Source organism: Sphaerodactylus townsendi, linkage group LG11 (genome assembly GCF_021028975.2).
Source record: "Sphaerodactylus townsendi isolate TG3544 linkage group LG11, MPM_Stown_v2.3, whole genome shotgun sequence".
NCBI lineage: Eukaryota > Metazoa > Chordata > Lepidosauria > Squamata > Sphaerodactylidae > Sphaerodactylus > Sphaerodactylus townsendi.
Window position 1 is genome coordinate 32,580,422 of NC_059435.1, and position 17,044 is coordinate 32,597,465.

General features: G+C 39.2%; 1 protein-coding gene across 5 annotated transcripts in view; it reads right to left on the reverse strand.

The window, feature by feature from the left end:
* RBMS3 (RNA binding motif single stranded interacting protein 3) overlaps positions 1–17,044 on the reverse strand; it is an 882,486-nt gene that overhangs the window by 170,162 nt on the left and 695,280 nt on the right. For all 5 annotated transcript variants that reach the window (XM_048510687.1, XM_048510685.1, XM_048510686.1 and 2 more), the window contains one exon: positions 3,777–3,934. In XM_048510687.1, coding sequence (XP_048366644.1) covers positions 3,777–3,934 — 158 coding nt within the window. The remainder of the gene's footprint in view (positions 1–3,776; positions 3,935–17,044) is intronic.

Here is a 17,044-nt window from a genome sequence, read left to right on the forward strand (position 1 = left end):
GATGGACAACTATTTCTATGTAAAGAATGTGCAGGGGTTGGAGCTTAGAACTGAGCCCCGCCCTCAAAGAGATGACGGGAGTCTAACCCTGCCTTTTCAGCCCCTCGTTATGCTAGTCTGTTTTTTTCAGCATTTTCCCACCCAGGCAACTTGGCATCCAGTATCAGAGCCTTGTTGGTAGACAAATGCTTCAAAAAACTATAGTACAGTAACATAATAAGACACTGGAGGAAGCAAGGTTTAGCTCATGCTCATGCACTCTGAGGTTTTTTTAAACAGAGCTTTTGCCCACTCTCTATTAGACATAAAAATTGGCAAAGCAGGACTGTGTGTGCCTACTGTCTGATCTTTGTGGTGGCAAAATACTTCCACGTGCTTGTTCTGCTCCTAAGAAATTCAAATCCCAATAAAATGAAGACCCTTTTTCCTTGTCTTGGGTAATGAATATAACCCTTGAATATTTCAGACCAATTCAGTTTTAATCATTTCAGAAGTGAAAGCCAATGGGGAAAAAAACAAAGATAAGAAAACAAATATGTCCAACAACCACAAGGGAAAAAAGCAAAAGACACAGTCTACTTTACTATAGACAACTGTAAGAAGAGTACATTCATGCGACAAGCATTCTTTTTTCCCCAAAAAAATCATATGTGTAAATGATCATTGCATAATGTACAACCTCAACCTGAAAGGGAGCTAATTAAAGAGGAAGAAGATTACATGGGCTGTTGTTTTCAACGTGTTTTGTCTCTACACTCTTTGTCCATGTGGATCTTGCAAAAGTTGGGCCTGCTTTTCCTCTTCTGAGGTTGCCTCTTGCTTGGAAAGAGAATTGACGGATATCCTCATGTAAAGAACCTGATCCTTCTCATAGCTAGCTGCCTAACATTTCTGTATATGCAAAGCCTGTGTGGAAGCATGTAGAAGGAAGTCACTTATTCCTGGATAACCCCCAGCATTTCTCATCTTTATACTCTTCGAGAATACAGTTTATATTACTGCTATCTTTGAAAGTCTACACCTTATCACTTCTCCTCACTCCTCCCATTTTGGTTAAACACATTGCTGTGGAAATACCAAGCTTGCAAATGCAAGTTAATGTTCTGGAGATCTGTATCTCCCTTTAGCAAATTTATAATAAGGCAATTTAATGAGTTCACTAAAAGGAGGCAATAGGAATAGTGCCTCATCCTTCATTCTGTTTTTTGCCATTTGAATGCAGACAGTGTTATTTTAACATTTGCTTGAGAGCAGTGTTCTTTTGTATCAAGGACAAAAGGTGAAATTGCAATGCCTATTAACTTATGTCACCTTATTAGCAGTGGGAGAACCCATATTACTCATAATCAACTGAAATATGCTGTACCACTAAAAAAAAAATTATATGACATAGCTGTCATCATTTTACTTGTTCATCAGATGTTCACTGCTATGTAGGGCTCTTTAATGCCAGGTGATATTCGCTTTCCTGACGATGAAACCATAGTTTCAATAAAGATTGACAATTCTCCTGTTTTCATTTTCAATCCACTCTGCTTGCTGCATTAGAAGTTCTTCCTGTCTCTTAAGATAACATGGGGGGTGGGGGCTATGATGTGGAATCAAAAATGTATTTCCATTTCTAAAAAGATAAAGTGCCAAAATTTTGAATACAAATGTTCCCTTCTTACCTCCCTGGAACTTGCATGGTGAAAAGAAATTACAGTCTTCTTACAGGAGAGAAAGGGTATAAATCCAACACTGCTGCTGCTGATGCTCCTCCTCCTCCTCCTCCTCCTCCTTATGTGCAATATATAGCCATCACTTATGTATGCCATAGAAAAGATCCTATATTTGGGATCTCTTTTAGGGTTTAAAGGTACTCTATAATTGCTTCAGGAAGGTAGAAGGCATGGAATGGCCCCATCTTATCAGATCTCAGAAGCTAAGCAAAATCTGTACTTGAATGGGAGACCACCAAGGAAGAATGTAGCAGAAGACTGGGGCAAACCACCTCTACCTATCGCTTGCCGTGAAAGCTCCTTGTTGTGACTGCCATAAGTCAGTGGCAACTTGACAGCACTTATGTCAAGTGGATGTATGGACAGATGCTTCTGTATGGATGGATGCTTCTGAATTTCAAGAAGACTCTGGTTTGATTCAAGAGGTCAGGTTCCTTTCTTTTATTTTTTTATTTTTTTTTTGTACTCTGGACAAACCTGCAATCATTCTTTTTCCAAATTCCCCGAAGAAGTGATCCAAAGAAGAACAGAATCAATCTCTTTGTTGGACCCTGTAAATGTTTTTTTTTCACACACAGATATTTGAATATGTCTTGCATGCATGTAAAGCAGGACAGAAAAGAGGAGAAAAACATTTTCACACCAGTCATTCTAGCCCAGCTAATGTTTTACACTCAAACTGTAGACTTGTACAGCACCTCAGTAGCCTAAATAGCCCTAACTAGCCTGTGCTCCTCAGAGCTCAGAAGCTTAATATGGTCAACCATGGGTAGTATTTGGATGGGAGTCTGGGAGTTGCTACGAAAAGGAAAGTAATGGCAAACCACCTCCACTCATCTGTTGCCTTGAAAACCTCATGAAGGCTCATCATAAACTGACTACAACTAGTCAGCACTTCAATAGCACTGTATTTCACAGTATTTCATAAGGAATGTACTGTCCTGGAGAAAGCTGAGCCAAGTGGCAAAAATAGCAGTAAGTGAGAGACTGCAACTGTAGTCATCAACAGTGTAGCCTGGATTCAAGCCAAGCAGACCCTGGAGCACCCGTTGCCAGTACCACAGTGGCTGGAGCACCTGGCTGCCAGTAGCTATCAAACAGAAGCCCACCAGGAATGCTTCCAGGTCTGGTCCTTGCATATACTTCACTAACAATAATGACAGTAAATACCAAGTACAGGAAATGCAAAAAAAGGGGGGGGGGATATTTTTCATGTAACTATAACTCAGATTCTGAACTAGAACATGAGCGTTGACATCAGCAACTTATCTTAAACCTGGAGGGGAGGCTTCTGTATATCCAGTTGTCAAACTATTTGGCTACATAAACCAAAGTGTAGAATATGTAGTACTCCCTGAGGAAACAGAACCCTGCAACACATATTATCATGGGTAAACCAGTCAAACTTATTTGTGTACTAAACCTAAGCTACTTAAAGAAGATTTTTTTTCCCGGCACTTCTAACATTAGAACATCTGGCAAATAATGTGGATTTATAGTGTATTCCTGCAGAACATAAGCATTTTTTTTTTCTGAGAAAGGTATTAGTGAGGACTGGATAATTCTCCTTCTTCGGCAACCGATATTCTACCAGCAGCACTGATGCTTCATTTCTCTGGTTCTTGTTCTCAGTACCGGCACTGAATGCATTACAAAAATCTCATGTTTCAGAATTACTCAAAATCCACTCTTCTTTTCAGTTATTCCCAAAGGCAAATTAAGAAATAAAGAGCATAACCATATATATGTTTTTGAATAGAAGGATGTTCAATGGTATTAAATTTGAAACTGAAGTGCTACCTCATTATCTCTGATTATATTGCTGTCATCTTCCTAAATAAAATGAATTATGCTTTCAACCAGAGCTTCTTCATCATACTGTAAAACATACACCCACGCAATTGGATAAAGCTGCCTCCTCCGTGAACAAGCTACATATCCCACAACTACAAGGCTTCAGGCGATAAAAATGACAGTTTTTGTGGAGGAAAAAGGCCCAGCAATCGTAACAAAGAGAGGAAACCACTACGCAAGTCAGAAGGCTCGGTTGTTCACCTGGCAAAGCCGACTCCTCTACTGACGCCATTTGCATCTCTCAATATCCTGGTGGAAATGACATGTCCAAAGGGTTTCAGCATATTCTCCAGTTCCTGCTCATCCATGGAAATGGGTAAATTTGAGATGTAAAGATTTGTGGGGTCTTGCTCTTGTTGCTAAAATAAAAGAAACAGTCTCATTAGAGTCAACTCTAACAGAGCAATGCTACCAACCTTTGGCTCCAATTACAGCACAGTAAACAAAATATAAAGTAAGCATAACTCTTGGGATTTTGGGAGAGGGATCAGGGTCCATCGACATTATACATGTTTATGTGCTCAACAGATTGATGACAACAGTCTTAAGAATAAAGGCCATGGCCTCTCACTGAGTTAAACACTTAATCTCAACAAAAACATGGTTAACTTTCTGTGGTCTACAGATCTGGAGATATTTGGTGAGTTTGGTTTTCAGCATCTTGTTCTTTCCTTTCACAAATGACACCATAGTGGTAGTAAAAAAGCTTCTGAGGAAAGGATTCCTAGAGGAGGACACTGGGTGCATGCATTATATTTCCATCTAGGGTTGCCAACCTCCAGTGGGTGGCTGAAGATCTCCTGAAATTAAACTGATCTCCAGGCAATAGAGATCAGTTTTCCTTGAGAAAATGGTCACTTTGGAAGGTGGACCTGCTGGCATTATACACCATAAAGAGTGACACATGGATATATCCCTCCAAGTCATGGTATTATAGTCCACACAAAAATTTATTCAAGAACATTCAGCTTCATCACGGGCATGTGCAAACATTTCCACTAAAGTCAGTTCTCAGTAGTAAAATAATCCAAAAATAGTTATTATGGCAGGCAAAAGCCAATTGCAGTTACATGTAATTTTGTGTGTTTTTGGCTGTTTCAAGCAGAATACTCATAGTACATTTATTTTGTGACTAGCTCTGAAGTAGTGAAGATATGAAGACTTAGCCTGGTTCCCGTATGAGTTTTTACAGATAATTGTTGACCCTTGGTGGCACAGTCAAGAGCATTGCATGCTGTCCAAGAGGATCACTGGCTGCAAGCACACAGACTGCAAACACAAAATAGCCCGCCCTTGAAGTAAACTGACACCTTGTATTGACTAATCTATATGGGTGCCAAGTGCCACAACAGGGTCCAAGCAAGGATTCTTTCAGGTCCCCTGACCACATAATACCATAACATCTTATGAAAACTAGTCATATTGCTTCTTTGGGTCTATAGGCTTCCACGGTGACCAACGATCATGGAATTTTGTCCACCTGGATTCTCTTCCTTTTTGCTAACCATACAAACTGCCAGAACAAAAGAAAAATCCCAACAACAGCTAGAACATGGGCATAAGTGGATGGGATTCAAAAGTAACCTCAACCGTCACAGTCTTGACATTGACCATCAACAAAAATATTTCATACCGCCATTACTTTTTCCACTTCCCTTCTATTGTCTGTGCTGACAGCAGAAGGCTCTGTTTCAAAGATGAGCAGGCAGGGAAGGTAATAGAACTTTCACTTGGAGAGAGGCATGGTGTTGTGTACTAGTTAAGAGTGGTGGACTTTAATCTGGAGAACCATGTTTGATTCCCCACTCCTCCACATGAGTGGTGAATTGGATTTGTTTTCCTGTTCTTACATATGAAATCTGCTGGGTGATGTAGGGTTAGTTACAGTTCTCACAAAACTCCCTCAGCCCCCTCACCTCACAAGGCATCTGTTGTGGGGAGAAGAAGGGAAGGAGATAATAAGCCACTTTCAGACTCCTTCCAGTTGAGAAAAGTGGGCTCAATCTGACTGAATCTCCTTTTCCTTTCTTCTCCTTCTTCAAGCAACCATTGTGATCACGGCTACTATGGTCCAGAAACAAGGTTTAGGATCCAAGCCATGAAGTTCCCACCCACAGACTTCGGTGATGGGGAGGGGAAAAAGTGTACAGATAAATAAACGAATAAATAAATAAAGGAATGTACTTCTGGCAATAGGACAAGTGACACTGGTGCTACATGTGTTCAGGAAGTCTTTTTATCACTTTATAGAGCTGAGATTTGACATTGAAAACAAATGGTTCTGGTGGGTTTTCTGGGCTGTGTGGCCGTGGTCTGGTGGATCTTGTTACTAATGTTTTGCCTGCATCTGTGGCTGGCATCTTCAGAGGTGTATCACAGAGGGAAGTATCTTACACAGTGGAAATACAGCAAGGGGAGAGGACAAGCAAAGCAACTCGCACTCTCACACACAGACTGTTTTCACACATGCTGGATGATACACTTTCAATGCACCTTAGCAATTGTTTGTCACCAGCAAATGATTCTTTTTTTTTTTTGCTTTTATTAAGTTTATTCACAAAATACAACAAAAATAAACAGAATATACAAAAAAGATACACTTTCATATTAAGTTCACATATTAAGAGTCAGTTCAAGAAGTATATACAATACACACTAAAACTAACAAAACAACAACAACAACAACCCCTTACAAAAAATAGTAACAAAAGAACAACAAAAACAAACAAATAAAAAAAAAGAGTGGACTTTCAGCTAGTATAACATACGATACACAATCTAACGTCGAGAATATATTTGTACAACTTTACTTTCTGTTTATAAATCGTTTTAAACCATGATTTCATTACTTCCATATTAATTACATCAGAAATTAATTAAACATATATGTTCAATACTTAATCCAGTGTTGCATCAAGAAAATTATCTTCTTTGATATCTAATTATAAATTAATACCAAATTTCTTGATCTTAGCTAGAAAAAAAACAAAGGGGGAAAAAAAATATGTAATAAGAAATCTGTATATATAATCAAAATCCGTGATTTTATACAATTAAATTTTTTAGTTATCTACTTATCAAAAAATCAGCAAAATCATATTTCATATATTTGTATTCTGATTGTAGGTAATTGATTAAAGGTTTCCAACTTTTTTCAAATATCTCTAGATTTTTTTGTGTTTTCATGATTTGCTCGATAGTTGCTTATCGATATCTCTAGAAAATTTTAACATTTTGGAAAGCCAGTCCTTCCCACTTGGTACATAACTGGTGCTTTCCCATACTTTTTAGCATATACCATTCTGGCCGCGAGTTATCATGTATAGCAAGATTCTTTCAATGTTCTTTTGCACACATTTTTTGGTTAAAATTATTTAATAGAAAACATTATGGGTAAAACCCACTTTTGTATCCTGCAAAATAATATTAATTATACCAGATATCTTCTGACTAATATTCCTGTTGCTTCCTTCCTCAAGTATCCCACCATAAGTGTAAAAAGGAAGTGCCAGCTTCCATTTTTTTACACTTCCAACATAGTCTCCGATGTACCCTTTTATATATTTTTGCTAATTTACTAGGGATATAAATGCACTCAGCCCGGTACATAACATCTTTTAAGTTTGCCAATTTTCTTTCAAATCCTAGCATAAGGTGAACTTTCTATTTTTTTTTTTCCCATGTATTAGTCCATGTATCCTAAAATTTATCGCTTCTCTTTAAAATCTTGGGACCATTTAATCATGGTCTCTTTAATGCATTTCTATCTTCTGTCTCTCTGTCCAGAAGAGTTGTATACATTTTCTTAATCAAGAAACGCATTTTCACTACCCACATAAGGTTTAACCATAAAGTCTGAATCTTTCTTTTCAATAGCCTTTTTTTCATGTCCAAAAGAAATTTTTTCTTTCAGTTGGTAGTATAAATACCAAATGGCATTGCTTTCCCTGTATTATTACAATGGCATGTGCCCTTTCTTTAAGTCTACATGTGTCATTGTCCCACCTGCAAAATGCGTCACGACATCTTATACATTTTATCTTCATCCTCATTTGTTTTTTTTCATTAATAACGCCCCTGGCGGAGAGATCCAGTTGGGCACTTTTATAATGTTTTTTTCTTCTTGTAGTCCAAACCAGATTTTTATTATAGGCTCTCCTAATATAATAATGGTTGGTCAGAATTGTTTAAATGGTTTACCTTTGGCATACCATATATAAAAAGTGCCACCCAAAGTGTAAGCCTCATATCCTTCTATATTAATAATATTTCCTCTGTCTCTGCAGCAGCATCCATTCTCTAAACCAGGCGTAAACCTGCTGCCTGGTAATATAATTTCAGGTTTGGTAAACCAAATCCAATTCCTCTCTTTGCCACATTATCAATTAGATGTTTGTATTGAATTCTCGCTTTTTTTCCCTGCCCATATAAAAATGTAAAATATCTTTTTTCCACTCTTTGAAGTATTTATTTTGTTATAATTACAGGGATAGTCACAGGGAAATAAATAGAGTATCTTGGGCAAAAATACTCATTTCTACCGCTGCGATCTCTTCCCCAACAACGACATAATTTTTAAACTTTCCCATTTTTTTTAATAAACTTTCTTTCACCTTTTTCCAAAGTGGTAAAATAGGGGTTGTTTGAAAAAATAATAAGATATTTTGATTCGTTAAGACAATTCCTAGGTATTTTATTTTTTTTGTTATTTCTAGTTGGGTCATTTCATGTAGTTTCTAAGCTGATCTACATTGGATATATATTGAAGATCATCATTTTGGTTTTCTAACTTGTTTTACCTATCAAACCAGAGATGGTACTGAATTCACTCAAGTTACACAGTTCAACAGTAGAGTCCAATTTTTTTTTCAACGGATCTTTCTATCATTACCACAATATCAAGCCGAAGCCAAAGAAGGCTTTGATTTTATATTCCATTCCATTTATTCTTATCCCCTCAATTTTTTTCGTTACATTTAATATTTTTTGTAATAATAAGCTCTATAGCCAAAATAAAAGAAGGGGGGACAACGGGACAACCCTTGCCTAGTGCCCTGATTTATCTGGAATTGGGGTGTGTTAAAGTATTATTAATTTTTAATTTTTTGCTAATTTGTTTATTTGTAGGAATAGCTGTGGTCCAATCTAAGAAATTACCTGGACCTATTATGTACTCCATAATAATAATTGTAAGTAATTCCAATCCAAATTATCAAACGCCTTTTCTAGGTCATAGAATAGCATTGTTGCTTTCTTTGCTAATTTTGTTTTATGTAAATACTCAATCATATTAGTTACAATTCTAATATTAGTTTTTAATAAACCTATTGGGAAGGAAGCCGCTTTGGTCCTTTTCCTATATTTTTCTTTCATTATTTCTCTAATAATTCTTTTTCCTGCAAAGAACTCCTGCATAAATTTTATAATCAAGTTATTCAGTTAACCTTGAGGATGGGCCGGAAGTTTTTAACATCTGTAGTTTCTAGACCTTCTTTAGGGATAAGGGAAATAATAGCTTCATTCCATGTTGGTGGCATTTCTCTTGTATTTCTAATACTGTTTATAGTATCTGCTAGAAGGGGTACCATTTCTTCTTGGAATATTTTGTAAAATAATCCTGTGAAGCCATCAGGTCCAGGTGTTTTACCAGGCTTTAATTTTTGTATTTGTGTCTTAATTTCATCAGTTGTTATTCCTCTGTTTAATGAGGCTAAATTCTCCTCTGAAAATTTTAGTTTACAATTTTTCTCTATATACTCTTTTTGCTTTGCAATATCCAATCTTTTAGATTTGTACAGAGTAGAATAGAAATCAAGAAATTTTTCAATAATCTCTTCTTGGTTTGTGATAGTCCTTCCCTTATCTATTACAGTTGTAACCAATCTCTTTTTATTTTGTTTCCTTAATTTGTAAGCCAGCCATTTTCCTGACTTATTAGCCTGTTCAAAATAATTAACTTTGGCATACATCAATTTTTTTTCCATTTCATTTGTGTAAATTGTAGCAAGTTGATTATGTAAATCATCTAGTTCTCTTACAAGAGTTTTGTTTTTAGGATCATTTTCCAGTTGAGCTTCTTTAGTTTTCATAATTTTCTTAAGGTTTAATTCATGTTTCATTCTCTCCCTCCTTAAAATGCTATTTTCCTTGATGAAAAAGCCACACATATAAGCTTTTAAAGTTTCCCATACGGTACTTTCCTTGACTTCCCCGGTGTTATTAATTTGAATGAAATTTTTAAGTTCTTTTTTCCCTTTTAGAATAATATCATTCTTTTTTAACAAATAATCATTCAACTTCCAAATCCTTGGACCGTCAGTTCTTTGGAGTTCCCATATTATAGGATTATGGTCTGAAAAAGACCTAGGTTCTATAGAAATATTTTTTGTTTTTAATGTTAAGTCTTTGGTACACAAACACATATCAATTCTAGAATGTGAAGAAAAATACTTGGAATAATACGTATATTCACGCGCATTGCCATATTTCATTCTCCAAACATCCTCTAACAAAAAATAATCACAGAAATCAAAAAATGATTTGGGAAGTTTCCCTTGTAACTTTTTTCTTTCTTTTCATTAGCTTTATCTAAAAAAGGCTGTATAACCCCATTCCAGTCCCCTAGAAAGCAAACACTTTTATAGCTCAAGGCATGCATCTTATGCAAAAGTTCTATAAAGAAATCACTTTTCCGTGTATTTGGGGCATAAATTCCCACCATTAATGTCTTAGAACCAAAATAATTTATTTCTACTCCAACAAATCTTCCTTTGGAGTCATTAATTATTAACTTAGGATCATACTTTTCATTAGCATATATTGTTACACCTTTCTTTTTTTTGTTATTGCATGAACTAAAACATAATCCCAACTTTCCATTGTTAAGTAGATCTTTATCTTTCTGGCATACATGGGTTTCTTGAAGACACGATAAATCAAAATTATATTTTTGCAAATAATGGAAAGTTTTTCTCCTTCTCTGTGGAGAATTCAAACCGTTAATGTTCCACGACAATATTTTCATATTCTTGTGACTTTTCTTTCGCTACTAACCTTGTACGGCTGGGATTTCTTTTTTAAGTTCTTTTGGAGTTTTTCTAAAGGAAGTCTTAGTTTGTGGTGTACTGTGGTCAATCTATAAGATTTCAAAATTGTATGTTGCCTCTAAGTCCCTTCTAGATTCTCTCCCATTCCTATACCTTTTGATATTATTTTCTCTAAGGGAAGTCTCTCAAAAAATAATATTCTTTTCCTTTTCTGTAAAATCCGGTTGGGAATGTCTTTCAATATCAATATTTTCTTGTCTTGTATTTGAAGACTGGTTTTTATACTTTGGGCCAGTATATCCTCCCTTGTTCAACTTCTTTCTGGAAAAGAAAAATCAAAACTTATCTCCCTTTCCTTTCTTTTTCAAAGACGTCTCTCTTTCTGTAGTTAGCTCGGACTACTTTGCTTATATCTTCAGATCTCAATTCCATCTTCTTCCATATTTATATATTTTGGAGAGGTAGTGGGTCATTTTCTTCTTGTAATATTACTTCTCTCCTTCCCTCTCTTCAGGCACTCCTCTGGAATCTTTAACACATCTGCTTTGAGTTTTCTAAGCTCAAGAAGGGCCATTTGGTTTCTCATCTTTTCCATCTCTATTTCTGTCCCTTTAGATTTCTCTATTCATCTCTTCTTGATTTCTCTTTTGGAGTTGGTTAACTGTCGAGGGAGTTAGCTTCTGAACTTCTCTCATCGGATTTACTTTCAGCTTTGTTAAGTCTGGATTTGATCTCTCTGATTTCACTTTCCAGTTTTTGGAAGCTTCTTTCGAAGCCTTGCTCCAGTTTTTTTTGAAAAGTGTTCCATATTATCTTTTCTGCATCATAGTTATCATCTCCACATACTTGATCCTAATTTGGTGTCTGTTTCCCAGGGAATGCTATTTTTCCACGCTTCTCTGGCAGCCATGGTGCAAGAACTGTCTCTTTAAATCGGATTGTCTTGGTTGGAGATTACAGCTCTGTATTGTATTGGGTGGAGGGAGCAAGAAAAAGAGTCTTTTTACTTCAGTTCTCCCACACCTCCGGCTTCCCTTTATTTCACCACACACACTCAAAGAATTGTTTTTAACAGTCCAAAAATCCCAAAACAGGACGAGAGAGCTCTGGCTGAGACAATTCTCTTATAGTGCGCAAACGGCTTCCCAGCTTCCTTCCGGTCTGCGCTCGCATTGCAAAACTTACTCCTTTCCCCTTTTGTATGCGGCTCACCGGTCTCAGTTAGAATACAGACCGATGCAAGTTATCAAAAGAATTCCAACCTCTCCTCTTCCCTCTCTTCCTCTCTCTTTTCTGCCCGCCAAGAAACTAATTACACTGGAATCGTGGTTCTTTCAAAAAATAAATCCAGTACTAGCCTTCTTTGATGTTGTTGAGAGCGTTGCGCTGATGCCTCCCGCCTCCGTATCTCCGCCTCGGCATGAAACGCCTTACAGTTGGAGGCTCAGATTACCCCTCTGGCCGGGCTGCCATTGAAGACTCCAGCGCCTCCGAACAGCGCGCGTTTTGGGGCTCCAATTCCGCCCCCAGACTTCTCTCCTTTCTCCGGAGAGGTTAGTTGTCCCCCTCGACCTAACAGAGGTCGAAACGGAGGGAAATTTTAACTTCTAGGCAGAGTCGGTCTCGGAGCTCGCGCTCCGAGTTGCTTCGAGGGCAGTAACGCAACCGGAAGTCCACCAGCAAATGATTCTTGAAGTGCACTGAAAACTATATTACATGCGAGAGCAACCACAGTCTTAGCGGCTGATTCCGCATGGGCCAAAAACAGCAGTGTGAAACCGGTGTGAAAATGGTGTAAAAGGGTTTAAAACAGTGTAAAAGGGTTTATACTGTTTTCACACTGTTTTCACACCGCTGTTTTTAGCCCATGCGGAATCAGCCAGCGCTTTCACTCAACTTGCCTAAATAACAGTGATGGTGGTAAAGGAAACATTTTCAATGCTCATTCCCTTTTGAAAAAAGCTTCAGCCAGATTTTTGGTGGAAAAAGTCTCTGCTTTCAGTGGAAGAGTCTCTGCTTGGCATGCAGAAGGTCCCATGTTCAATAGTTGGCATCTCTAGGGAAAAAAGTCAGGTTGCAGGTCATGTGGAAGACCTCTGCCTAGGACCCTGAAGAGGTGCCGCCAATCTGAGTAGACAGTATGAATCCTGATGGATGAGGAGTCTGATTCAGCATAAGGTAGCTTCATCTATGTTTTGTGTTCTGTGATTGCTTTCAAGGAAGTGGGATTCTTAGGCCCGTTCCGCTTGAGCCAGGGAAGCGGCTGCACACTGGTATAAATGCACACTGGTATAAATGACACTTCACATGGAGGCGCCTCTGTTTTGTTTTTCAACTTACCATCCCTTCCCTGCGCAGCTCCTCAGGGACAAGGAGACACCCCCCCCACCCCCGTGGCCACGGCAACACCTCGGGGGTCAAAGGCCAGGAGGCGTGTTCCCTTATCCCCATGGAGCTGCGCAGGGAAGGGAAAGGTTGAAAAAAATGGGTGTGCCTAAAAGTACCGCCCTCAACCAGTGCCATTCACTTGGCACCAGTTGCACAAAGCTTTTTTTTTTTTTTTAAAAAAAACTCATTCAAACAGCGTTTCCCCGCTGGTTACAGGTAAAAAGTGCGGTGCTGCCTCGTTGCAGAGGCGGCAGCTGTGTGAACAGCACCCAGGAATGGTGTTTCTACCATTCCAAGGGTGCTGTTTTTTGACCCATGCAGAACGGGTCTCAATCATACCAACCTTAAATATGTACTTTGCCTATGAGGACCAGTTGTTTACATTTACCAACAGCAAATATCCATATTTCTCAGTGTACCACTGACATTTCTCTCTTGAACCTTCTAATTCCACAACTTCCAGATTCAATTAATTCTATCTAGTGCATATTTACTCATAAGTAAGACTTCATAAATTCAGGTCAGGAGGTGAGGGCTTGCAAAATATACCTTTATCAATTAGAGGATGGATCTTGCACTCAGGGAAGGGGGCATAAGTGAATGAGAATTTGTATATGTGAATGAAAGGGGTGTGTGTGTGAATGAGAATGTGTGTACATGAAGACAGGCATGCATAAATTCTATGCCAGATTAAGGCTGGCTGGCTGAAAATACAGTCCAGAAAATTAATGGTATGTTAAAGACAATATTTACACTAACTGCAGCATGAGAGCGTTTGGAGCACTTGGCATCCAGCACCTTGCTATGAGAGCTGAGCTTGAGAAGCAGTTAAGAACATTTGTGTTGGGGACGCAGCCAGAAATTTTGTTATGGCTGCCAGAGAGGAAGATCTGAGTCAAGCCTCCGGAGCTGTGTCAAGGAACTCTTCTGGGGGCAGTCGAACCCATCCAGGCTGAAACACTCCACATGGCTGATGCAAAGATACTCAGAGACACCGAGGAAGAGCCAAAAGAGACTAAAATGCTGCTGCGTTGTGTGTTGGAGCATAAGATCAGCTGTTCAATGAAGACTTATCCACTCCATTTAAAAGCATTCTTGGAAGTGTTCATTTCCAACGTGCAAATGTATCTAGAACAAGATCACCAGTTACCCCATAAATGCACTTTGAATCGACCCTACTGCTCTTCTGGGCACAGTCCTCTGCATATTTTGCTTGCAAGTAAATGGACAGCAGGCTTTTCTCTCAGACGTGCACAGGGCAGCAGCTTGAGCATATTTCTGTAAACGCGCTTCTGCTAACAAAAGATCATCACAGGAGCCAACTAGGGAGGATTTCCCAAGCACAGTTTTAGGATATATAGCTGCATACAATAGAATGTTGGACTGACTGCTTTATGTTCAACATCTGGTAAGCAGGCAAGAAAGGTTTTTTCCAGCCCCTCAGTGCACATACATGATGCTACTTTATACTAGCCCGATTCAGAGAATGCACACACAACCTGTGTACAATGTATACTGGATTTTTCTTTATACTTGTGTTGAGTAATTATTCTGCTATGTTCAAAGCACGTATAGCTGAACACATGATATAAAATCCACATCTATCTAGGTACTAGTCCTGGTTTCAGTGGCATGTGTTGGTTCTTTCTTACAAAGGTGCACACAGAATTCACATGCATTTACTGCAACATGTGAAGAGCGCTACTAAAATAGTTATCAAGGACAATATTGTCTCATCTGACATGAAGCAGCTCTCCACTTGATTCTTGTTTTGTCCAGAGATGCCAGGGATTGAACATGGGATCTTCTACACACAAAAGGACCCTCCGCTTAAACCTGGACAGATGTACTAAACCTGTCAGATTTCCAAGCACCTGATGAGAGGACCTCAGGCCAGTCAGTCACTCCTCCTCCTCCTCCTTTTTTGGATACTGGTGCCAGATGAAAAAGGGAAAAAGCAGGAGATGGATTCTCCAAAATAAATTTATACATTTGCCATTGTGTGTGTTTTGGGCATGACAGACAGCATGGTGCAGTGGTTAAAGTATCAGACTAGGACCTGTGAAACCTACGTTCACATTACCACTCTTTCATGGAAGCTTGCTGGATGACCTTGGGCCCATCACACATTTTTAGCTGTGACCCTGGCTAGTATTTGGATGGGAGACCAACGTGTAGACAGGCAATGGCTAATCACCTCCAAATGTATCTTACCTTGAAAACCCTACAGTCGCCAAATCAGATGTGACTTGACGGCAACCCCCTCCCCCCAAAACCAAAACAAACAATGTCGGGCATGCATAGTGAGGCGAATGAAAAGCTGAGCAATAGAACTTATTTCTAGTCATGTATTTGTGATTAACCTGGTATCTAGATAACACTTCTCATTTGCTGGTGACGCCTGCAACTGCAAGTTGGGAAGCTGGGTAGATGCTGCAACCAGAAGTGATCTGTGCTGTTCTACCTGGTTGGCTGGTTTTTGAAATGAGGAAGGATAGGACAAAGAAGGCCCAGACAGGCAGAGATCAACCAGTGAGTGAAGCAGCAGTCATGCTGCCCTTTCTTGCTGGCAGATTGGAGAGCCCAATGGTTTCAACCACCTTGGTCCCTCCTCTACCCCCTCTATCCTGAGAAGATCCACAGGAGACAAGTCTGCTGTCAGTCTATCTGTCTGCAAGCCTGTCCAGACCAGAAAATTGTACAGAAGAGTTTTGGAGTGTTGCTCAGACCGCAACAGAGAAGCAGCCACCAATTCTTATTCCTAACTTTAAGTCCTTTCTGCCTGCTTGTATGTGAGAAAGTTTGGATCTCACCTGTAACCATGCAGACAGTCACGATCTGAAGGCGATAGTATCCTGTGCATGTTTAGTTTCTTGACTATGTCTCTTACATATTCAAATTCTTTGGGAAAGGGAATACATTTGGTTCTTGAATTTCTTTATCATATAATTTGTGAAACAATGGCCAATTCTGCACAGCACAAATAAGACATCCTGTGGATAGAAAAAATGGCATCTTGTAGAGGAACTCTGCGCAGCTTTTTCCCCAAGACGTCCTAAAGACACATTATTTTGGCTCACATCATCCTATTTTGAGGAGACAGAACTACTTACTCCACCCCCCCCCCCCCAGTCACCTGCAAGTTGTCTCGTCTTGCTAAGCAGCGCTCAGGAACTCAGGAGACATATTATTTTTCCCACCCAGCAATTAAAGTTCTCTTGTCAGTTTCATTTGTGACTACTGCCTGGCATTTTGAGGTGCTGCAGGGATTCTCCCTGCCTGCAGATTTTTGCTTAAGGTTTTCCCAGGACATTTGCTCTGCAGGCTCCAACCTTGGGTGTCTTTCCAACCCCAAAAGTACATGGTTGTACTCTGCTTGTTCTGCTGATTCAGGCAATATATAGCTTTCCCCTTTAAAAATTTTCAGTGAGCTGCCTTCAAAGACATGAACCATTCTACTGTACCATTCTATGGAACTGCACCATTCTGCTGATACATACGAGATCTTGCATGCGTATGTTCGTGTCTTTGAAGACAGCTCATCGGGAAAAAAATTAAAGGGGAAATTATATATTGCCGGAATTGGCAGGATGAGCAGCATACAGCCATATATTGGGGGGGGGGGGCTGAAAAGGCACCCAGGATCAGAGCCTGCAGATCACTCATTCCGGGAAAACCTTAAGCAAAAAGCTGAAGGCATTACTGAGAATCCTTGCAGCAAAATGTCAGGCACTAGAGGCAGATGAAACTGACCAGAAGCTTTAATGATCGAGCAGGGGTGGGGGTGGGGGTCTTTCTCTTCTGATGCCTTTTTTGTCTGTGCTGCCCAAATTAAAAATTCGGAGGCACCTTTTCTAAGACATCCCTAGGACATCTTATTTGTGCTGTGCATAATCGGCCAGAGTCTGCCATCTGTTGGTTGAGCTACTTTTCTGAGTTCTCTTTTTTTCTGCAGATGTTCTATGTAGTCCGTAATGGACTCATTGGATCTGTAGTCTGGCTTGGTTTAGTTCCCTGAAATATTTGTTCTGTGTG